The following is a 25,456-nucleotide window of genomic DNA, read 5'->3' as shown; positions in this document are numbered from 1 at the left end:
TTACTAGTTGAAGTGTCAAGTGATATTGTTGGAATCGTCAATGGGTTTTTATTATTTGGTTTGTATTAATGGCTATAACCATCTAGAAGTATATTTAATGTGTATGCAATTAGTATTTTGAATAAATCTATATGTTTACTCTTTGACAAACATGTATGTTACTATGAATAGTACCTGATAAAAACTAAATAGGTGATTTACCTTTTTCGCACCAACATCCCTCCTTGGTGATACTTAGTATGATGAAATTGGAAAAATGCAGTGATTATGAATATGGATATTTCCTAGCTACAAGGTTTGATCAGGTACCCCTATAAAAAAATATATTTTCTAATAAGAGAAAAAGAGAAGACATAACGGAAAAAAACTCCTCTCCAAAAGAGAAAAAAATGTAAAATAACATATACATATGTTGGAAGACAAGAAGACTCGACATGATCCTCAAGAAATGCTCCTTTTATAACTGTACAATGGATATTCCCCCATAGGAGAGAAAAGATGAGGCTACTATGAATCCCCCCACAAAGAAGTAGCTCATATACCAATAATGAGAGCCTAAAGTTAGAAAACAATCCACTGCTTGCAAACAACATTTCTCCCCTTGACAAGAAATGGATCCATTGGTGATTGCAAAAGCCTTTCCCATCATCTAGATAAATAGGGAATCCAAATCCAAATTTTGTTGCGAAAGGTGTTTGAACCCCACTCCTAATATTAAGATTATAGAAAGTATTTTTTTTTATATAAACTATAAAAAAACTCAATTTTTGGGATACAATTTTTTTTAATAGCTAAAATAGATATTTCTTGATTATTTGAAATTATTGTAACATATATCTCTTTAATCTCTTCATTTTTTTAAAAAGGGGCCCATTCAATTGACCAGATTAAGAAATGTGTCCTTTGAACTTGTCTACATAGGAAACATAAAAAGTTATTAGATGCATGAGAGAGTCAATAATTAAAATGGTTGACCAACTTATGATGCATGTTATGATACATCATAAGACATCTTTAATTAGGGATAAATATTTTGGGCACCATTTTTAGGGTGGTTTTAGATCATGGTTTTCTAATTACCATTTTATGGTTTCATGTATTGTATCTCCCATATATTAATAGGTGCTTGAGATGGATCATGGATGTTGTGTGTGAACTTTTGTAGGCATTGTTAAGTTATTATAATTCATCCAAATATTTTATTAGTGATACTCTTATGAAGGCTTCTCTACAAGTGTATTGTAATTGTCGTTTACTAAATAATATATTGGATTACTTTGGAGTGTCATGTTTTTCTCCCAAAAGGGTTTTTCCCATTCACACCTATGTTTTATTATATTTTTTTATTTATGTCTAAATGTGTTTATGCTTTCTATAATTGTTAAAATATTGAAATTTGCACAACACCCTCAAAATATAAATGTAGGAAGTATTTACACATTTTGGAGTTTCTCTAACAACACATACCTTGATTCCTCTCAAATGTGTGCCTTTGAAAGTAATTCTAGTGTCTTTATTCTAGATAAATATTTCTCCTCCAAATAGTATTTGACTGCTCAATCAGAGAAGTAGAATCAAGAGGGAATAATTTTAACTACACATGGAAACACTAAAGAAGAGATGGCATCACTATCATCAATGAGCTAACACATGTCATCTAATGAATCCTATGTGTAGGATCATGGTGGGCCAAACAAGCCCTTAAGTGGCAATGAAAATCAGAGAATTAGAAGGCAACTTGATGTAAAAAATTGAATAAGTTATGAACATAATTTCAAAAATATGTAAGAATATAATCTATAGCAGATTGATTGTGGTTTCTAAGCTACTAGTTGTTTTCTGAAAAAAAAAAATTTATTTGACGAAAATTTGAAATTTCAATGCAGTAGTACTAAAATTTCAGAAAAAAAGATAAGAAGCAGGTGTTTGTCTAACCACCCTAACCACAATCAAATCATAATATTTTTTTTATAAGATTTAGATATAATTAAAAGACTCATGTCCGAATGTGTAACATATTTTTTTGTATTTTTTTGAAATAAATAATTAATTACGATTTTTTAACTATAGGTTTTTAAAAATATAAAAAACACATATGTCTGACCACCATAAATTGGTCAAAACTTTATGAAATTCATTTTTTTTTATCCTATAGTATACGAAGCATAGAATGTGACACATGTTTCAAATTCAAAAAATGTGATACCATTTGAAAGTTATAGATATTTTTCAATTAGCCTATCAATCAGGACTTTAGTCAGGATATTGCCACTTATGGGCTCCTCATGATCCTGTACATACGAGATACATCATCGATATCAAACTCCACAAATAAGGATGACATGTTTGATATATACAAATCCTAATGAGGTGGATCTAGAATACTAAAATGATCTTATTTTTCACTAAAGTAACAACAAGTGATAATGGAGTGGAGATCTCAATTCATGTCATTTAGCTACATTGCTCGCCTCTAAATGTGGTGTTTCCATACAAGATGTCTAAGTGTGAACATTAGGCGTATTTTCAAGAGTTAGGTTAGAAGAATCTAGTAAATTGATGCTATTTAAAATACAAAGATGTTCCAATTGATGAAGTTCATAAATAAGTTTCAAAGCATCAAGTTTATTCAACATGCATTTATCTATGGTATGCCTTTTATTCCAACCATAATGAGATTAATTAAATCCATTGATTTGGAGACATGATTACAACCAAAATAAATAAATATAGAATAAAAGAATTGAAAAGAATAACATCCAAAAAATAGAACTTCTCTAGGTGTGAAGATGTTTAAGTTATCAACTAAAATATTAAAAAATTAACAAACTAAATAGAAGATACTTAGTGTTGATCTCTTTATACCTTTTGTCACCACAAGAATTGTAAAAATTGGATAAATTATCAAAGAGATATGAGCTCAAAAGCTAAAATAGATGATTAGACTTCAATTAACAATAAAATTCACTAATAGTAATTTAAAAAAAAATAAATACCACTACTTATAGATAGTGCTCATAACCAAAGTTTGTATAATTATTTATTTTATAAATTTTAATATCATATTCCCAAGCTATGCCAAAAAATATATATATATTACTTATAAGGAAATAAAAAATGAGTAGGTTTTGGTAATGGCATAGTATGATGGTTCAATAATGGTGTTGTGGTTTTTGCCACCAAGGTTAAAACTCCTAATAGGGTGTTAATGTTGAGTGTACATGTTGGGAATGAGGTCCCTCATTTGTGGCTTCATTGGTTCATAGCTATAGTCAAAAGTGTTTATGCCCAATTCAGAAAAATTAAATAGCAGTAGGTGGTTGCTAGGTGCCAACATTACTAACAAGAGTGGCAAATGGGGTAGGCTTAGGTGGAGCAAATGACGATAGTGATATTTTGATGGTAACTTCTAGTAGAAGTGCTAATATGAGCATAAATCTACAAAGGAGAAAATGACATTGATACTAGGGTCTTAAGCCCTCTATTTTGAGTGTGAATAGGTGTCAAAACTTGATATGCCCAAGTCCCCCAAAAAATCACCCTATCTCTCACTTAAAAAAATGAACTATCACCATAGTTTATATAGACCACTGAATAATAAATTAAAACCATCAATATGTTTAATTTTTTGTCACTTCTTTTGGATGCATTTAAAAATCTCATTGAATTTTATTGCAAAATATGAGATAGTGATGTAGGAATATAAATCATGACAATTGGACAATCAAAATGTATGACCATCTAGATTCTATATGGTCATATATATTTTTTTATGAATTTTTAAGACCCTAAAAATCCCCTAATTTTTTTAGACTCCCAATTTAGTATTTCAATAGGTGATCTTAGGGTTTTGACAACTTACAGATGCAAAAATGATACAAATTTTATTCTAGGATGCACCATTTGGCTCTCAAATAAAGGAAAGAGAATTACATACATAGAGTTCTAACACCATGTTAAAGTTGGTGATTGAATCCCCATAGTTGTCCAAATGTCACTTGCAATCAAAACACCATTTCATTCAAAATAAAAGAAACTAATTTGGTTTGAAGACTAATATTTTATTATATGTAAGAATACAAAATGATTAATCATTACAACACACAATTAAAAACCTTTTTTCACAAAGATGAGGATGAAACTCTAGATGAAACCTTAAGATGTGATATAGTTTGATCATGACATCATGTATCTTACTCCCATAAAATGAAACACAATTAAAAACACATGACCTAAGTAAGCTTAAGTATGCTAGTGTTAATAGGACTTACTAATAAATAATTAGGTTATATAGCTTTTTTCAGACCAACAACAAACATAAAGCGTTAATAAATCATAACCATGCATCTACTCCTTAATACAAAGTTCTCAAAATTAACATCCATATGTCAAGACTCAATCAAACACGAGAAGATAAGACATATAATGAGATAATGAATCTAAAAATTGAGTGGGAAATACCTATAAATTCATTTACCATTGAGAGGATCAAATGATATTGTGCCTCCTAGGATATACAAAGCCACAATGACTCTCTCCATGGGCAATGCCTTAATGGGTCCATGTTGAAATCATCTCCAACTCTAGGTGTAAGCATTTTGGACTTCTTGCTGAAATCTTATTAAATAGTAACTATTTCAACACATTATTTATAAGAAACAAGAGGTCTCTAGTCTTACTCAAATCTAATATAGGTGTACAACCAATCATCTCTTTCCAATTGCAACACTGCAATAACCCAAAACTCATTAGACAAAATGATCACAATAATCATCTAGTAGATTACCCAAAATCATCACCAAATCCCCATCTACATGTTGATAAATATAAATATTAGGACCACATCAATACATTATGATCTATATCTCCTCAAAAAACTAACATAGGTATCAAATGAACATATTTTCTCCCAAGAGAAATTGTATCATACCAAAACTCTAACACATGATCAAGAGTGCACCATGACACAATAAAATCTGGATACTCTAAACCAAGGATAATACATCAAACTAACATATAATAATTGGCACCTAAACCAAATACTCCAAGAGTCCTCCATGGTAAGAAGATTCCATCATCTCAAAACCACATGAAGATAAGCATCTCAAGTCAATATAACTCAAGATGTCAATAAACTATCACTATAAATAAGAGATGGAATCGAAGAGCTCCTCCTTGATAGAAACAACCACTCAAAAATGTCATTAATCATAAAGTGATTAATCCACAAATTTTAAATCTCCCTTTGAACTATGATATCGATCTGCCCATGGCATCATGATAAACATCTCCTAAATGAATATCACCATTGGCTCTTGTACATTCAAAATACTCAATTGTAACACCAACCACTTCAAAATATAAAGTAGAACCATGATATTCAAACTAAGAAGATAAATCACCACCCATAATCTAGGAATCAATCCATCACCACCAATAGTGTATTCACATAAACAACCACATCATGCCAAATCTCTATGGATACAAGGACCTCTATAACACCATGATAACCACACTTAATGTAACTACACTAAACTCTTATTGAATCTCACATTTCTATATCATAGTCAACAAAAGTAGGTCTCACAATACATTTTTCTCAAGCACTACCATCTCTTTAACTCATTATGAAAAACATACCAATGTAGTAAGTGACCAAACAAGGCCAAATTTTGATAAATTTTTTTTATCAACACTACAAGATCTATGAGTATAGATGACCTACATACAAGTTATCTATTCAAAATATAAGTAAAGATAGCCTACAAAATGGCACAACTCATAAATCTAATATTGTTAAATACAAATTTAATATTGCATAAAAAAAAAGTGAAAAAAAAGCCAAATTAATGTTGAATTTTTTCACAACTTAAACACCAAATCACCCACATATTTGATTTATTGTAGATCCACAAAGTGTCATAGTTAAGGAAGCCATTAAACAACTTTACACAAATGTAAGTGAATAGGTTACATATTAACACTCATAAACTTGATCCATTGTGAATTTCTTAGAAATTGGTCTTTGTCACCTATACGAAGTCCAAAATTGGATACTATGGGCAAAAGACATGACTTGTCAAATCAACGAAAGAAAAACTAGTTTTCAACTAGCGTTTTTTGTCATATACCAAAAAAAATAGAAAAACCCTTGATACCATTGCACACTACTCAAAAAGAGATTTTTGTTGATTAAGAATGCAAAAAAATAATGCTGGGTCAAATTTATTCCTTTAGGCAATTAAAAAAGAACTAGCCACTATTTTTGTGATAGTGGCAATGACTTTGACTAGTGGTTGTAACTGGGCATCTCCTTAACAATTAAATGAGCAATAACAATGGATTGTGTCACTTGGGTTGTGTTTAGTTGGTCAAGGATTAGCCCTTGCTAATTGGGTATGACTAGGGGTTGAGCATGACAATTTTGCATATGACCAGGGTTGTGGCTCAACAACTCTATGAACTCTCTATAGTTAATGTCAATATTTAATTCGTCATGTTTTTCAATATTTTATTTCTATAAACTAAACTTAGTATGTAAATAATTGTGTCAATTGAACCTATCAATAATATTTTATTAATTGTACTATACTTGACTTTTCAAGTGATTAGCACATATAGTATGATAGTAAGAATTTATATGAATTTGATTATTCAAATTTCTTGCATGCCTAAAAATTGACCTTTTTTTTTTTTATCTAAAAGATATTGAGTTTTATATAGATCCATATATTTTCGGGCCTTTTGGATTCAACGATGAGGTCTATTTTTTCCATGAAACTTCACCTATAAAATCTTCACAAAAAAGAGCCCTAAAAAAATCCATTTGCCAAATCCACAAACAAACGTTAGCTCTACAACATCCTGAATCTGAAACACACACGAACCTTTAAAATGATTTCATTTATTTCATACAAGACCACGACTCAATTATTCACAAAATTCCACCAACTAAGAGTTAACAATAAAAAGGATCCATCCTCCTACTACTTGATAATCAAGATTTGATACCAAATGAAATAAACATTGTACAAATAATATATCGTTTCCACATAACCCTCGCAAGAGGAAATTATGCAAAAATAAGTATTTAGAATCCATAATACAAAAGAATAAAAAAAACACCAAAAGATGATGTTAGATGTATCCTAGGAAAACCCTCTCAACAAAAAAAACAACCTCCAAAAGCACCCATATACTCAATGTATTATCTTGAGAATAATATTACAACATACTCATAGAGTCTCCACAAAAGATTCTAAAGAATCCCACACACTAGTTGATTTCCTCCATGTGAATAAAAAAATAAAAACCATGAAGTGATACATCCCAATCTATGTTTTCATATATCCAACCTACAAGAGACACTCAATTTGAAACCATAGCTAACAAGCCAAAGGTTACATAAACCAACCCCAACAACAACTCATGTGTTTGATTTTTTAGATCAATAGTTGTACAACATTGCTAATTGGTATTGTATAAAGCATGTGCCTCAAAGCCATGAGATCACTAAAATATGACCCCAAATTAAATATTTGGTACTAAATTTTCTCAATAATAAATGTTTTTCCAACATGACACCACATTAAATATTTATCCTAATATCTCGTACAACATACAAGTGTCCCCAAGAATGTCTAACCCATGTGGTATTGATATCTATAAGATGCACAATAATTACGTATTTATTTTATATAATTAACATTATTATTTTTATCATGCAAGGTGTACAACACACCTTTCCCAATAAGTTGCATCTTCAACGCCATTGACCAATGTGTGGTTTCATTAGCATTAGCTTGGTTCACTTCAATAATAAATGACTTTGGTAGCATTTTGTAATTTTGTAAATTGCAACCCTTTAAATTTTCACACTCCTTTTTGGACCCTTACTTTTAGTGTGCTCCCTCATAGTCCATTTCACGCCCTTTTCTTGCCTTGTCACTGCCAAACTATTGTCGTAAGCTCATGAGGTGATCGTATCCAATGTCTTGAGTCCTTCTACTCCGCATTTGCCTTTATTTCATGTCCTTTTCTAGGTGGACTAAGGTGCCTGTTGCCATAGTCTCTACCAAAAGGGCCTTAAATAAAACATGTTGGAGTGTCGGTTCCCACCATTTATTAGTTGATCTTGATATTTTGTTATGATCATTGGAAGTCGACCTAAATTATGAAATGCCTTGAGAACCATATATAAAGAGATTATTCCTAATTCATTTGAACATCTCTCTCATATTCCACACTTCTTAGATAACACATTATGAGTGTTTTTCTTCAATTTTGAGTATTATGGAGCAACAAGATACAAAAACCTATATGTAAGTGTGTTTTCATGATTGATCTTATCTTATCATGTCATATTATTGCATCAACCCTTGCAGGTCTTATCTAAAGAGAATTGTGCATCATCGCTATTATCTTGAGGTAATATCATTTCAATTCAACATTTTACTTTAGATTTAGCCTTTGCCCTACTAAGGGTAGGATCTCTTCTAACCATCATTGTTGTAGTAGAGGTTAATTCCTACTTGCAATTTGACTTAGGCAAGCCCCTATACAGCCCAACACTTTGTCCTTCTTTTATGTGTGCAGGTTCTAGATTTGATGACTAAGAGTTACAAATTTGTAGAGTGTAGACTAGACACATAGTTCTATATTTTGAACAAGCAAAAAACCCTAGTCTAACCACTCCAGTGATTGACACTTTTTTGCTAAAAATTCAGGAGAATGATCTACAAAGAATCTTGATTCAAGATTTGAACATCAAATTTGATGAAGACATGTTTAGGTCTAGGGCACCTCACTCCATAGACTGACACTTTCAGGTACAAATTTTAGTGATAGGTTCCTTTCCATATCTTATTTCTAGATCTAATCTTACATTTTGATTTCCAATTTTGTATCTTTCTATTTATGCAAATTCTTGTCAATTTCCTAGCATTTTACCTAGTTCTTGTCTTTGTCACATCTAATCATATCAACATCAAAAGAGAACAATCAATCCAAGTGCCCAACTCTCTAAGGGACTAAAATTGGATCTATTTGTTTTTTCTCAATTGAAAATTGAGAGGGATTGGAAATGATTCCTAGTTTGCATGTTTAGACTAGTGAACACTAAATTCTTCCCCCTTTCACATTTATGATGACTTAAAGATAAACAAATATAAAAACAACTAATACTGACAATTCTTGATGACATGGACCTTAGAAGACACGTGACTTTGTCTTTTGTCTAGATCAAATACTTCGTGTCTCCAACTTGTCATTAGTGATTGTGTGATTGTCTTGGTTGCATGTTTCTTCATTAGCATTTAATCAATATTAGGCAAGTATAACAATCTAATGTTTGGGACAAAGAGGTGTTGAATTAGTATTCTTCTTCTTTTGGTGTTCATTCCTCTTATTGGGGGTGCTATGTGTTTCATTTTCAGTTGATTGACATTAGGACTCTAATAATTATCTTTTGGACAATTGTTCTTTCTTTCCTATCATGAGAGTTAAACTTATGCAGGCCATGATTGTTTAGTTTATGTAGGTTGGCGTCTATTTATTTTCTTAAGGTTGCAATTCTTCATAATTGTGTGGTCATGTATTTTTTATTAGGATAGTTAACTGACAAATGTGTAGATCATTTTCAATTTCTCTTTGACATATAAAATGATTACCCATGACCAACAAAGGGTATTTGATCAAGAATGAAAAGTAAATTATAGTTGGTAGTTAATGTGGCAATTTAGATAATAAAGCCATTGATCAATGAATGCAAAACAACAAAAAAAGTGAGGGAGGCAACAAGAGAGGGGTAGAGAGAGCAGGCTATTAAAGGGACCCTTAGAGAATTTGCTTCAAAAAGAGAAAGATCAATGAGAAAGATTCAGTAAATAGGGGATAACTTAAATAGTGGAAATTTTATTCATCTTGGGCATTGAGTAGCCCATTTGTCAATTTCAACGTGTGTTGCCAATTTTATATTTTTTTCAGTGTATTATTAAACATATAAAAATATATTTTATATTTATAAAATTAAGATCGCATTACTTTTACTTCCAACTAACATACAATTTATTGTTATTGTGAATGTTTGTCTCTCAAATTATGTTATCTCTCCTTAGACCTCTTTATTTAAAATCAACATTAAATACAATTGAAAGTGTCAAATTTCAATATCTATATTTTGATCTAATGTATTTCATTTGATATATATATTTTATTTTAATATTTAATTAACCTTTCCTTTTAAATTTTCTATAATTCAATTTTCAAAAACATTTATATTAAAAAAATAACCAAGCTCCCTCGTATGAAAGCATGAGTCATAGGTTGAACCTGTTAGACTAAAAAATCAAGAACTAAGAGTAATCCATTGGATTGAATTCATCTTAATTGATCTCATCCTTTTTAATATCAAACCTTGTTTATCTAGATAACACTCAAACACCCATTAACAAATTAGACACAGTTTACGCTTTCCCTCAATCTCGAACAAGGAAAACGCCCACAGCTCGAGTTCAAACAACTGTGAGACTGATATTAGCAGAGCTGGAAAATAAAAACAAATGGTTTTAATTTGGATAGAGCTCGGGGAATGAACAAAAGAGCAGATCACACTGCCACAGATACATGAAGGGAGAGTTTTCCATGCAAATACAAGGAGAAACAGCATGAGGCCGTCAGAAGAGGTCCAGCAACAGGACAAGAACATCAACAACTACACTCGGATCTCTTCTAATTACGATGATCTCGATGTTCAGAGGGATCTTAACGTTACACAAATCACCGTCCCCGAGGTTGGTGCTCCTGTCAGATTTTCAATTACGCAATTCAATTTTCTTTTTCCTTAAAAAAATTTCAGATTGATTACACAGCGACATTTAGAATCATTGTTTTCATAAATCCCTGCAAGTATATGTAGATCAGAAGGGAGGCGGGGATCTTCCCTATCTACAAATTCACCGAAACAATGCAGCCTCTCTGATTTGGGCACCTTAATTTCATTACATAATGATTAACCCCGTCAATGAAAAAAAAACAGTTATCAAGGCACATAAGTTGGATTCGATAGGGCTTGAAAATTCGGCATGTTATGTCAGTAGAAGAAGAATTATTTGTTTTCTCTGACAGAGGCATGCTGCACCTTGAAACTTAAACTCATTCGATTTGTTTCCATCCATCTTGAGGCTCGTTCTGTGTCTTCTATACTGTTGGAATTTAATTTAACCGAGTTTAAAATCCTGTACAGGACATATTCAATTTTGTCTGGGATTTTGTTATGGACAAGCACACTAACAAGATCATATAGGTATATCTTAGCATATTACAGGCTTTCCCTTCTTTTATTAAGAACAATTCTAAGTCTTTTTTGGCATATCGGCTGCAAAAGGAATAATCATGGTTGTCCTATGGACAAGTTTTAAAAGATGTAGATCTACACAGTTCGAATATCTATTGATGAGCAAAGAAATGAACGGCTATCTGGAATTAATTGTCGTTTTCTTGAAAATGTAAGTTTATTAAAAAGCACTCAAGTTCGAATGCTATATTATTTTAAACTTTTTAAAGTTCTAAGTTTGTACGAAAGATCTTCAATAAACAATGCCATTAATCCAAAGTGCAAATCCTGTAGAACAACAATATTGCAGTCCCTTTTAAACAACCTTTCCATTATATTGTAAGAAGCTGCTTCGCATGGTCATAGACTTAATCGTTACACAACCCAAGTCATTTAGCCGGTAGTTAAGATTTTTCTCCAAAATAATTTCACATTAGTACATCCTATTGGTGGTGTCCATACAACAGAGCCGAGCATTTATAGGAAAGGGGTTTGGAGCACAACACCTACATTCACAATGCATGGAGCATGTATACCTGCATACATCCGTCACACAAATGTTTAAACATTCATTGGGTGTATAGTGAAGAGGATCATTATATATAGCTATTAGAGAACAAGAAAATCTAGCATAATCAATAATGTCCGATAATGACTCTCAAATGTGCAGATAAAGTATGGAAATCTGATGAAGGAGTCAATACATTCTTAAAAGTCACAGTTGTTGATGGACACCATCACATTCATGTTGTTTGCTAATTGGACAGTTTATTTTATAAAGGGGAAATTGGATATGTATACACCTGAAAATGACCTTATTAGCATTTTGTTTTGACAAGACTTTTGAGTATATTAGCCTCCCAAATCAAGATTGGGGTGGGTTGGCTCAAGTGCATGTTGAGAGCCGTTTTGTGCCTTGGATGCCTTTCCCTTTGGCACCCTCCTTTTGCCTTACAATTATCCTTAGCTTCATTTGTTCTCATCTTGTCTTTCTGATCATTAATTAGATTCTTTTCTCTTTTTGGTGATGGATCATGCACAATGATCCAAAACATTGATTCAAAAATTTTCACACAGTTTTAAACATAAGCATTCTAATTTATCTTCATGCACTGTGAAAATATAATATCGATTTCTAATTTTTGTTATGTCTTTGTGTCGATTTCTGAGCATTTTGTTTTGACAAGACTTTTGGGTATATTAACCTCGCAAATCAAGATTCAGGTGGGCTGGCTCAAGTGCATGTTGAGAGCTATTTTGTGCCTTGGATGCCTTTCCCTTTGGCACCCTCTTTTGCCTTACAATTGTCCTGAACCTCCTCAATTGTTCTCATCTTGTCTTTCTGATCATTAATTAGATTTTTTTCTCTTTTTACGATGGATCATACACATTGATCCTAAGCATTGATTCAAAAATTCTCAAAAAGTTATAACCAGAAGCATTTAATTCATCTTTCATGGGCTGTGGAAATATAATGTTGATTTCTTTGTGTTGGCCATTGTTCTCTCCGTCTTACCCCTCCTGTTTTGCCCTTGTTTGCTCAATATATTTGATTTGAGTGATGATGTTTTTGTCTGCCTACTTATCCCTGTAATTTCATTGGCTGTATAATGTCCCCTTTTTGAAATAGGATTTAATAATTAATAATAATAAAATAAAAATATAAAAATAAAAATAAAAATATAATATAATAAAAAATTTAATTTAGTTTAATGAAGGGTCAAAAAACATGAAATTAAGAGTTGCGACAATCTCAAACATGAGATATAAAAGGGAGAAGAGTTCATTTGAAAGGGGATATGGAGGAAGGAAGAAAGGATGGAGCATGGGAGATGGAAGAAGAAAAGAATGGGAAAAAAATAAGGAAGCGACTCTTTCAAAGGGCAGATATGATGGAGGGTTGTAACTCTAAAGGGTGGTAATTGTGAAAGGTTGTGACTCTTTCAAAGGGCAGAAATGATGAAGGTTTGTACTCTTTCAAAGAGTGGTTAATTGTAAAAGGTTGCGACTCTTTCAAAGGATAAAAATTATGAAGGGTTGTACTCTTTCAAAGGGTGGTAATTGTGAAAGTTTGTAACCCTTGCAAAGGGCAGACATAATGAAGAGGTGTAACTCTCCCTTACATTGGAAGATATAAAGGGGAGAAGGTCTCATTTGAGGAGGACATCCAAGGGAGATCCATTTGGAAAATAATTTATTATTCTCAAAAGGCAGCAATATGTAATGTCCCTTACTGGGTTTAGGCCTGTTTTAACCATAATTAATCTATTTCAATATGCTTATGACCTAAACTAAATTGATTAGGAGACAAATATCTTAACATGAATCAAATCTGGGATATTCCATAGTTCAATTAATTTATCAATTATTAATAAGTAAATCGTTCATCTACCATCCTAGATAATTAATTCTATCATACTAGATAATTAATTCTATCATCCATAATTCTTAATGCAAGTGTTAATCTTTGTTACTACTTCAGTTTTAAGGAAGAAGAGGATATCTATGTTACCAAAGCACTTAGAGACCAAAATACAATAGGCTCCCTCAAAGTTTACGGATCCAAGCCCTTACCCTATCTTGGGACCATGCCCTCAAAGTTTATGGGACACTGATCCTTACCCTATCTTGGGAATCATCCTATTGATTGGGTTTAGACTGCCCCTCGTTGGAAACAACTCAATCCCATCTTCTTAAATACTAATAGTAGTAACAAGAATGCAATTGCATGTACATTTTCTTCTTAATGTTTATTACCTTAAGAGTTCTTTCTGATTTACAATCTAATATTGTTATTTTCTTCTGATCAAGACATTATATATATATATATATATATACTTTCACTTATATTTCAGATATTATAAATTACAGCAGAATATTCTCAGAAAGAAACATTAATAGTATAACAATTATTGCTCAACATACCGTTGGCAGCAAGATTCAACAATTCGCTGACATCCACCGATCTCAGCCTTTCACTTTCCTTATCTTTCGACACCTTTTGATGGAAGCTTGCACGGCTATAATAGCTTTCAGTATTGGTGAGTGTTCACATCTCTTCATATGGAGATGTCTACTTGGCCGAGGGATGTCTCTTTCCTTGGTGACCGATAGACTTAGGAACCATCGCAATCGTTCAAGTTAAAATATTAGCCACAAATTACTATATTCTTATTTTCTTTTAATTTGTAATACTCTCTCAAAGTAATATATATTAAATGATAAATATTTTAATATCATTTTATAATATAATATGATATATTTTTAATAATAGTAATCTATCTACAAATATTGTTTCATCATTAATATATATGTTAAGTGCAAGGAAAATAATGATAATAATGATATTATGAAACACTAGTGTAAGGATATTACAGTCTGCCCTTCCCTAAGATTGCTTGTCCTCAAGCAATTTAAGGTTTGAGTGCTCGAAAATTTCTGCTCCTTCCCATGTTGCATCTTCTTTAGGCAGGCCTTTCCATTTGATCAAATATTCTGGAATGAGCTTATTCCTCTATCTCTTTTCCTTCATTTTGAGAACCTTTTCTGGTTCTAGGATGAGCTTACCCTCATCCTCAAGTGGGGGCAATTCTTCACATGGAGTAATTTGTTGCCCAAGGACTTTCTTAAGTCATGAAACATGGAAGACATTGTGAATTCTGCAATTCCCAGGCAACTCCAATTCATATGCTACTTCACCAGTTTTCCTTAAAATTTTGTAGGGTCCATAGAATTGGGGCTTAAATTTTTCTGCTCCGCTAGTTTTGATGGAAGATTGTTTATATGGTTGTGATCTCAAGAAGACCAAATCTCCAACCTCAAATGTCCATTTAGTTCGGTTCTGATCAGCATAGATCTTTTGTTGGTTCTGAGCATGGTGGAGGTTATCTTTGAGAACATTCATGATGTTAGCATTTTGCTGTGCAAAAGCTTTAGCTCCTGGTACCTTGCTTTCCAGAAGAATCAGACTCCCAAAAGAAGTAGCCTCATAATTGTATAGAGCTTTAAATGGGCTCACTCCAATTGATAGATGGTGTTTAGTAATATAGCAATATTCGCCGAGGTGTAGCCATTTTACCCATGCATTCTGTTGGCCTATAACATAATTCCTCAAATATCCTTCTATCCACTTATTAACAATTTCTGTTTGTCCATCAGTTTGAGGATGATATCTTTTACTAGGTGTTAATTTGGTGCCCACTAAGCGGAAAAGCTCTTGCCAAAACATGCTAAGAAATCGGCTATCCTTGTCACTAACAATGTTCTTTGGTAACCCATGTTGCCTAAACCCTTCTTTGAAGAAAACTTTGGCAATTTGAGGGGCTCTATACTTTGTAGATATGGCCATAAAATGTGCATATTTGGTCAGTCGATCCACTACTACGTATATGCAATCTTTCCCTTGGATTTTTGGGAGGCCCATAATGAAGTCCATGGAGATACTTTCCCATTTCTGATTTGGTACTGATAGAGGTTGAAGTAGGCTTGCTGGATGTGTTTGCTCCGCCTTGTTCCTTTGGCTTCGTACATTCTTAGACATGGTTCAATATATCCTTCTTAAGTCCTTTCCAAGAATATTTTTCCCTCACTTGTTTTTATGTTTTGTAATATCCTGGATGTCCTGCCAAGGGATTGTCATGGAATCCCTAAATAATTCTTGCCTTCATTTTTGAACTAGGTTTAAGGTATATTCTGTTTTAATAGAGGATGAGTTCCTCTACTACTTTATAATCTTCATATTGTATGTGCCCTTCCATGATGTCATTTGCATGGGAGTCTTTGGCATATTCTGCAGCAATGGAGTGCTTCCAATATGCTGTGATATCTGTTATGGTACATAAGTAGGGCCTTCTAGATAATGTATCGGCTACCATATTGTTCTTTCCTTTAACATATTCTATGTCAAAATTGTAAGCTTGTAGTTTTCTTACCCACTTCTGCTAGCGATTGTTAAGATCTCTTTGTTTTAAAAAGAATTGTAAGTTGTTATGACCTGTTTTGACCAAAATTTTTCCACAAACCAAGTATTGCATAAATTTTGCTAAGGCATGCATAATAGCCAACATCTCTTTATCATAGATATAATAGAACCTTCGGTAGTAGTGAGTTTTCAGCTTTCAAAAGCAATTGGGTGCTTATTTTGCATGATGACTGCACCAATGCCCTCTCCAGATGCATCACATTGAAGTTCAAATGGAAAGGAGAAGTCAGGAATGTTCAAAATAGGACATGTGCTCATTACCACCTTGAGGTCTTCAAAGGCTTGTTGAGCTTGTTCATTCCATCCAAAAACTCCCTTTTTGGTTAGGTCTGTGAGGGGGGCTGTAATTTTTGAGAATCCCTTCACAAACCTTCAGTAATAATTGCATAGTCCAACAAATCCTCTTAGCTGAGTTAAGGTTGTGGGTCTAGGCCATTCCTTAATAGCCTTGATTTTCTCTTTGTCAACGCTTACACCCTGCTCACTAATCTTGTGGCCTAAGTATAGAATTTCCTTTAATCCAAATTCACACTTTGAAGCTTTGGCATATAGTGATTCTTGCTCAAGAATTTCTAATACTTCATCAATATGCTTAAGATGATCCTCCCATGTTTTACTATATATTAGGATGTCATCAAAGAATATTAACAAGAATTTCCTAAGTTGCTTCTTGAAAGTTCGATTCATACAAGATTGAAATGTAGTAGGGGCATTTGTTAATCCGAAGGGTAGGACGAGAAATTCAAAATGTCCATAGTGGCATTTGAATGCTGTTTTTGGAATATCCTCCTCTCTCATTCTTATTTGGTGATACCTTGATCTTAAGTCGATCTTAGAAAAATACTTGGCCCCGTGGAGTTCATCTATAAGCTCATCCACTCTAGGAATAGGATATCGATTCTTAATAGTCTTTTTATTCAGTGCTCTGTAATCTTTACACATCCTCATTGTCCTGTCCTTATTAACAAGTACAACTGATGATGCAAATGGGCTTGAACTTGGTTTAATGTGGCCCATCTCAAGTAATTCATTTATAGTCTTTTCTATCTCTTCTTTAAACTTTAGTGGGTGTCTATATGGAATGGTGATTACAGGTTGTGCTCCCTTTTCCAATTCTATGATGTGCTCAAATCCTCTCTTGGGGGGTTAGCCCTGGAGGGATATCATCAAATACCTTTTTATGCTTTTTAAGGATGGGGCGTATATCAATGTGTGTGGTTTTGTCTTGTGGGGTGGACTTATCCAGAATCATACACTGAGCTGCCCATTCTCCTTGCCCTTTCCTAAAACTTCTTTCCATTCACCTTTGGAGATCTGTTGGGTAATCCTTTTAATGTCACTTCTTGTCCATCATGTTGGAAACGGATTGTTACGTTTGGTAGATCGAACATAAAGCATCCCAAGGAGTTTATCCAAGGGGTGCCTAATATTATATCAACATCCATGTAATGTCCCCACTTTGAAATAGAATTTAATAATAAAATCAAAATATTAAAAAATAAATTATAATATAAAGAATATAATTAAATATAATTAATTAAAATTTAATTAAGTTAATGAATGGTCAAAAGACATGGAAGGAAAAGTTGCGACTCCCTCAACAATGAGATATAAAAGGGAGAAGAGAACCTCATTTGAGAGGGGGAGAATTTGGAAATCAGAAGTGTAGATCTAATTTAAATAAGAAGTGCAGATCTGATTGTGAAAGGTTGTGTCCCTTTCAAAGGGCAGAAATAATGAAGAGTTGCACTCTTTTAAAGGGTGCTAATGGTGAAAGGACGTGTCTCTTGCCAAAGGGCATGCATAATGAAGAGGTGTGACCTCTCCCTCACATTGAGAGATATAAAGGAAAGGAATCCAAAGCATCCAGTAACATCACCATCAATCAGATCAGAACTATTGTTAAGTTATAGGCAGTAACATTCTTGTTCTTGGTGGTATGCATGGGGATGTGCTTAATATGTATGCTTAATATATGAAGCCTAATAATGTTCCTATGCAGAATTTAGTAGTAATATTAATAATATTAATATAGACTGCAATATGTATGACAGTCACAATTAATTTCATATATATTCATAATAATTGAAAGACAAATATATTCACAGTCTAAGTACTTAATCAATTCTAATTCTATTCCCCAAGGGAGATGGGTGCTGTTAGGGAGAGGTAGAGTAAGTCCACTTCAAGATGAAAAAGCCCCAAGGATGAAAGGACTGATGTTCCTTACGTCTGGGCTGAATTAGAGAGGTGGTGTCATAGCGCCCTAGACAAGCCAATGCCCTATTTTGGGATAAAGAATGAGAAGCGATTAGGAATTAGGACTGGAGTAATGACAACATTAAGTTGAATTATGGACAACTTTAATTATCTACTCTGAATTAATGTAATATACTAGGTAGTAATGTATGTTTCCCTTTGGGAATCGACAACCTATAAATAAGGAACATTACAATCCAATGGTACTACTTAAAAGTCCTCCTTAATGGGGTGCTTCCCTAGAAGCATTTCTAATTGAGGTACAATCTTTGTGCATTGGATAATGGCTCTTGTTGCGGTTGCTGTTGTAAATCCTTTGAAATTTTTAGTCTCCAACTTCCTTTTTGCCACCAATTTTTCATCTATGAAGTTGTGAGAGGCTCCTCTATCCACTAAGGTGATGGCTTTTTGTCCTCCGAGGGTGCTCTTAATGCAGAAAGGACGGTGTTTCGAAGTTTGAGTGATAGTGGCTAGAGTTACTTGTTCTTCTTCACTATACTTAGCCTTCTTGTTGGGATTCTCTTCACTCTCCTCCTTAGAAGTTGCTTCTAATTGGTGGGCTTGGTTCTTACATTTATGGCTAGGTTCCCATCCCTCTTGCATCTCTAGCATGATTTTTTCTTATCTAAAACTCCTTTATGACAGTTGTGCCCTCTGTCCCAAGGTTCTTGACATTTGTAGCATAAGTTCTTTCTTTTAAGCTCATCTCTGTCTAGGTAACCCTTACGATGATTGTCCTTCTTGTGAAAAGCTTTTCAATGATCATTTGGAGCTTTGGTATTAGGAGTTGATGATTCTAATCTTAAGGCCTTTTCAATAGCATCATCTAGGGTTATTGGATTGAGGGCACCTGCCAATCCTCTCAATGATTCTTTTAGCCCTTCCACAAATAGATAGGTTAGCCTATCTTCATCTATCCCTGCAACTCTTACTGCAATTCTTTGGAATTTAGTGATGTATTCTTCCACTATCCCTAGCTGTTTTAGCTGAGTCAAATCCTTGAAGTCTTTTCGGGAATGTTTACGGTCAAACCTTTTAGTCAATTTCTGTGAGAATTCTTCATAATAAGTTATATTTTGGTGCCCTTGAGTGAGGATCCCATGGTGCCACCATTCGTGGGCTAAGCCTTCCAAGTGTAGGATGGCAAATTGTACTGCATCCTCTTTTGTCAGGACCGAGTGACAAATAAGTATTTAATTTTTGCAACCAAGCATGGGCTGTGATTTTATTTGACCCATCAAAGTTTGGGAGGGTTTACCTTATTTATCTTATGCTTTAAGTCCTTGCTCGAATGTCCCTTTTCTCTCCTTGGGGTCTCATGTTTCTTTGCTTCACAAAACTACCTAAATGATATGATCCTTCTTACTTCAGAACTTAAGTTTGTGTATGCTTCTGCCATTTCCTCCATGCTGTTATGGAGAAGATTAATTTATTCTTCCTCCGTTGGTTTATCATTTCTTGGTAGGAAGGATGGCTTTGGGATCTTAGGTGTGGATGATCTACTATTATTTTCTGAGTGATTTGTACTAATGTCCCTTCCACGAGAATTTTTTCTAAGATCATTGACTGAGGTATTCATGTTTTGAAAGGCTTGCATGAGGACTTGGGTTCTTTCATTTTGTTCTATCAATGTCTTGGTTGTTATCTCCATAAATGTCCTCATCTCATCACTTGTTGGTTAAGCCATATTATTGTTTTGATTAGGATTGGAATCTGTTGCAAGTTTCCTCCTTTCCCTTTCTAAAGCTCTTTGTGCCCTTTGGCTAGTTTGCATCAACCTAACCTTTCACAGGATGGTAGGATATAGCTCTGATACCAATTGTAATGTTCCCTACTGGATTTAGGCCTGTTTTAACCATAATTAATCTATTTCAATATACTTATGACTTAAACTAAATTGATTAGGAGACAAATATCTTAATCTAGGATATTACATAGTTCAAATAATTTATCTATTTTAATAAGTAAATTGTTCATCTACCATACTAGACAATTAATTCTATCATACTAGATAATTAATTTTATCATCCATAATTCTTAATGCAAGTGTCAACCTTTGTTACTACTTTTTTTTTAAGGAAGAAGAGGATATCTATGTTACCAAAGTGCTTAGAGACCAAAATACAATAGGCTCCCTCAATGTTTACGGATCCAGGCCCTTACCCTATCTTGGGACCATGCCCTCAAAGTTTATGGAATGCTGATCCTTACCCTATCTTGAGAATCATCCTATTGATTGGATTTTGATTGCCTCTCTTTGGAAACAACTCAATCCCATCTTTATAAATATTGACAATAGTAACAAGAATGAAATTGTATATTCATATTCTTCTTAATGTTTATTACCTTAAGAGTTCTTTCTGATTTAAAATCTAATATTGTTATTTTTTCCGATCAAGACATTATATATATATATATATTCTTTCACTTATATTTCAGATATTATAAATTACAGTAGAATTTTCTTAGAAAGAAACATTAATAGTATAACAATTATTGCTCAACATATCGTTGGCAGCAAGATTCAACAATTTGCTGACATCCACCGATCCCACCCTTTCACTTTCCCTTATCTTTTGACACCTTTTGATGGAAGTTTGCATGGCTATTAATCAAAGAAACAGGACTCGGGACTCGGACCCGACTCGACGAGGCCTACTCATCTCGGGACTTGGGACTTGGGACTTGGGACTTGGAGTTGAAACTCGGCGACAGACTCGACAAAGTGAAAAAATCAAGAAATTTAGATATTTTTAAAGATTTTGGACCCTAGTCTATGTCTGGCCGAGTTTGGCCGAGTCTAGTTGAGTCTAGTCAAGTCTAGCGAGTCTGGCTGAGTCCAGGCGAGTTTGGACCCCAGACTCGGCCAAGTCTGAGTTCGAGCCCATTGGACTCGGCCAACATGACTCGACTCGGAAATTTCCCAAACTTGGCGATTTTGGGTGATTCCCGTTTCTTTGCTATTAATACCTTTCAGTATTGGTGAGTGATCACATCTCTTCATATGGAGACGTCTACTTGGCCGAGGGATGTCTCTTTACTTGATGACTGATAGACTCAGGAACCATCGCAATCATTCAAGTTCAAATATTAGGCACAAATTACTATATTCTTATTTTCTCTTAATTTTTAATACTCTCTCAAAGTAGTATATATTAAATGATAAATATTTTAATATCATTTTATAATATAATATGATATATTTTTAGTAATAGCAATTTATCTACAAATATTATTTCATCATTAATACATATGTTAAGTGCAAGGAAAAGAATGATAATAATGATATTATGAAAACATTAGTGTAGGGATATTACACAATAGAGGATGGTGACTCAATTCTTATGAAAGGTGGTGACCCTTTCACCAATAGAGTATAAAGGATAAATCATTCCAAGCGTTGAAGGATCACTTATTAATCATCACTCATGAATCCACAAAGCAATCATCAATTACCAAATCAAGCAAACAATCAACCAGCAAATCATTCTATCAAATCAGCATTCACCATATATCAAACTAGCATTCATTAGATCATCACTCATCTAATCAACAATCACTTAATCATCACTCACCAATACCTCAAATCATACTTTTAAAGGAATTCATTTATTCAATCAATCATTCATACACATATCAATCATTTAACAACAATCTGTCAATCAAGTGAAATCGAATGAATCAAGTCTGATTTGGGATTTTTTGATATGTGTTTTATGCACATACGGACACAGAATAAAATACCAAATTATTTTACCCTCTTGAACAAAATCACCTCAGATGCTAAATATTTGATCAACTAAGACGATTCCAAGGTTCCTATGGTCAGTTCTTGACATGTGGGTAACTCAATGGCTTAATGTGATGATGCTGTTTTCACTTGGGGACTTACGTAATTGCTCAATTTGGGAATTTTTCATAGATCTGGAATTAGAATAAGTATGTTGGTGACTTAAGATTTTGCAATTGAGCTCTTGATCTAATCTGACAAAGATTTCTAAAAAAAAGGACAAAAGGAATAGGGTTTAGGAATTCTATTCTAAAGCCTAGAATGCAAGAAAAGGGTGAATGATTCAATGGAATCCTACTAGGCAAGGCCTCACCATCAAATTGAACAATTTGACACAAACTCAGTGCAATCATCTAAGGTATATTTCAAAGATGTTCAAATCATTACCATCAAACATTGATACCATTCAAATTAATGCATAACAATGGACGCATAACAATTGAAGTTAAGTTCGCATAAAATTCTAGTTGACCATGCAAGGCACACTTACAATCAGCAAGAGGATAGTGGTATGGACTAAATGGATTCCACACAAATGCATTCAACAAATTTCTTCATCCAATCTAAAAATACTTGAAAGTAAATTCTAATCTAACTTGGAGGCAATGAGAACCACAAATGCATGCAACACTCTAACAAAATCACCATCAATGGAACAATCACTTGTATTCAAATCTATAGCATATAACCGACAATTCTCAAAAATCTCTCTCACAAATGAGAGGCAATGGGGTTTATATAGAGCCTCAAAAGAAATGAATGGCCAAGATTCATTTAGAATCAAGGTCCAAGATCATGCCAACACAACCCTAAAGTTGCTCGAATTAGGGTTTACATAAAAAATGGAACCACTAACATGTGACCCAATGGAATGGTGCCTAATCATCAAGTAGGGAATCTTGTAGAAGATTCCGTCTTGTATTCCTCTCTCTCACAACATATTCTAGGAATCTAACCAATACAGAATCTAACTCCTCCATGGTGATGCTGGGCAACGTATCCTGCTGCACATCAATCACATCTAACACATCGGAACAAGCATCCAAAGTATTCTCCCAATTTGGCATAAGCTTTTGCGAATTATGGATATGAATCAACAAGGAAATCAAATCATCTATCTAATTCTTCTTCAAAGAAACCAATTGACTGAAGTACATGAACTTCATCTTATCTCTCAATTCTTCTAAGTGTAGTCCGTTGACAACACTGACATCTACCCTCAACAATTCCTCAATAGATGTAAGGATCTTCGATTGTATTTCCTGAATCGATCCTTCCATCTCTGCACAATCCTTTCGTGCATGTTCATAAGTGGATTTCCGCACAGCCAATGAACAATACCATGGAAATCATATCTATCACCATCATGCACAACTCTCTCCTGAATCAATGCGGACATGGGAATTTTCTTCAGCACTTTGAGGCAGGGAATAATTTTCTCTTGAATAGGCTGGAATTCATCTCAAACTCCCACCAAATACTATATCCTCAATATGAGCACCATTGTCCTGTCAAATGCTTGGACAAACTGAGTAAGAAAATCATCCGCTTGCCTCTTTACATTTTCAATCCATTTTCCCAACTCCGCAAGTGTATCTCTTGTTGCCTCATGATTAAAATTAAGTCCACGATCAACTGCAATAGGGGGAGACATTGGCAGGATTCTTACGCCTTATCCCCGCAATATACTCTCGTAACTTGATAGTCTCCTATGTACATTTCTTTCTTCTCAATCTCCCCATCTAACCTCGCAATGATTACCCTGATAGTATCACCAAGTTGCTGGAACTCTTGCTCTTTTGTAGTCCATCAAAGGGCAACCGAAGTGATCTAGAAATCCATAGGAGTAGCCGCATCTCGAGTCACATCACCAATTGGGATAGCAACCTGTGTAATCCTTGTTCCTGTTTCATCTCTAGCTATATTTGAAAGTATCTTAGCCTTCTTAGGTTCTTTCTACTGATTGCTCCTTGCTAAGTAGTCATCAATATCATCAATAGGCTGGGCCTCTACTATCTTCTTATTTTTCTCCATGCTCTTAATCAACCAATCGGAAATGGTGGACATTTCCATTCCATCATCAAGACACATCTCCCGATCAAGTTCCCTTAATGTCGAGATAACATCATCCTCCTCCTCCTTGTCCTTAGTCAAATCATGAACATCATTACTCAAGCTAACCTCCAATAGGATAGTAGGGGATCCCAGCTGCTCATCATCTTCATTAGGTGGTGCAGAGTGAGCTGTGGCATGCAACTCTTGAGTATTATTTGGTAAAATCACTATATTGGAGCACTGTTCAAATTCTTTGTTCTGTTCTGGTATGTCAATCTCCTTAATTGATGAGAAACTGAGGGGAGACAAAGGAGTGCTAGGTTTTTGCTGCTTCTTTTTCTCCTGACTAACTATATCCTTCCCCTTCATCTTGGATTCTCCAGGTAAACTCTTCCTACGTTTAGGAGCTTGACTCTCCTCATCTGCATGAATCCTCACATCACTAACTGTTCTCTGATCATCCTCAAGAGAGGATTCCTCTTGTTTCATTTTCTCATATGTGAAGACAATGCCCATATCTATCAATTTGTTCATCTTCTTGTCTATCCATTCTCTGGAGAAATCCATGACATCTCTCATAAGCACATTCAAATCCGTTATCTCAGGTTCTGACCAACTAGGTAATAGGATAGATTTCTTCATTTCATTTTCATATTGTGGATGAGTATGATCACTATCATCCAATATCTGATCAAGAATGAGAAAGAGTTCACATTTTCTCAAAAATCTACGGACATCCTGGACCACATTCTCCTCTTCACTGCTTGTTCATCCATTAGGTTAGCTCAGTAATCTTCAATGTCCACCTTGTGTATGAATCTGTCTCCTCTGATCCTTTCAACATTCTTATGCGGATCAAATCTGTCTCTTTTCTTATATGTTCCAAGGTGATAAAATGCAAGCTCATCAATCACTATACTAGAGGCAGCAGCAGATTGGCACACTTCCAAAGTTTTTCCTATGCCAATAGGAAAAGTCATCCCTGTTCTATGCTTCTCCTTTTGGATGGAATCGAATTCTAGAAGTTGTCTCACCACCT

At 34.0% G+C, this 25,456-nt stretch overlaps 1 protein-coding gene across 5 annotated transcripts in view; it reads left to right on the top strand.

Annotated features, from left to right (window-relative positions):
- The first annotated feature begins 10,414 nt into the window (after window positions 1-10,414).
- The window catches only part of LOC131065753 (metal transporter Nramp6), a 212,720-nt gene continuing 197,678 nt past the window's right edge, over window positions 10,415-25,456 (top strand). For 3 of the 5 annotated variants that reach the window (XM_058000381.2, XM_058000378.2, XM_058000383.2), the window contains exon 1: window positions 10,417-10,790. In XM_058000381.2, the coding sequence (XP_057856364.1) occupies window positions 10,665-10,790 (126 nt within the window). In that variant the 5' untranslated portion in view covers window positions 10,417-10,664. Of the gene's footprint in view, window positions 10,791-25,456 lie in introns of all 5 variants that reach the window. The other 2 variants (XM_058000379.2, XM_058000380.2) reach the window with 2 other exon arrangements.

The sequence above is a fragment of the Cryptomeria japonica genome, chromosome 7, assembly GCF_030272615.1.
Source record: "Cryptomeria japonica chromosome 7, Sugi_1.0, whole genome shotgun sequence".
Lineage (NCBI taxonomy): Eukaryota > Viridiplantae > Streptophyta > Pinopsida > Cupressales > Cupressaceae > Cryptomeria > Cryptomeria japonica.
Note: the sequence above shows the minus strand (reverse complement) of the source record. Positions and strands in the feature narration are given on the sequence as shown.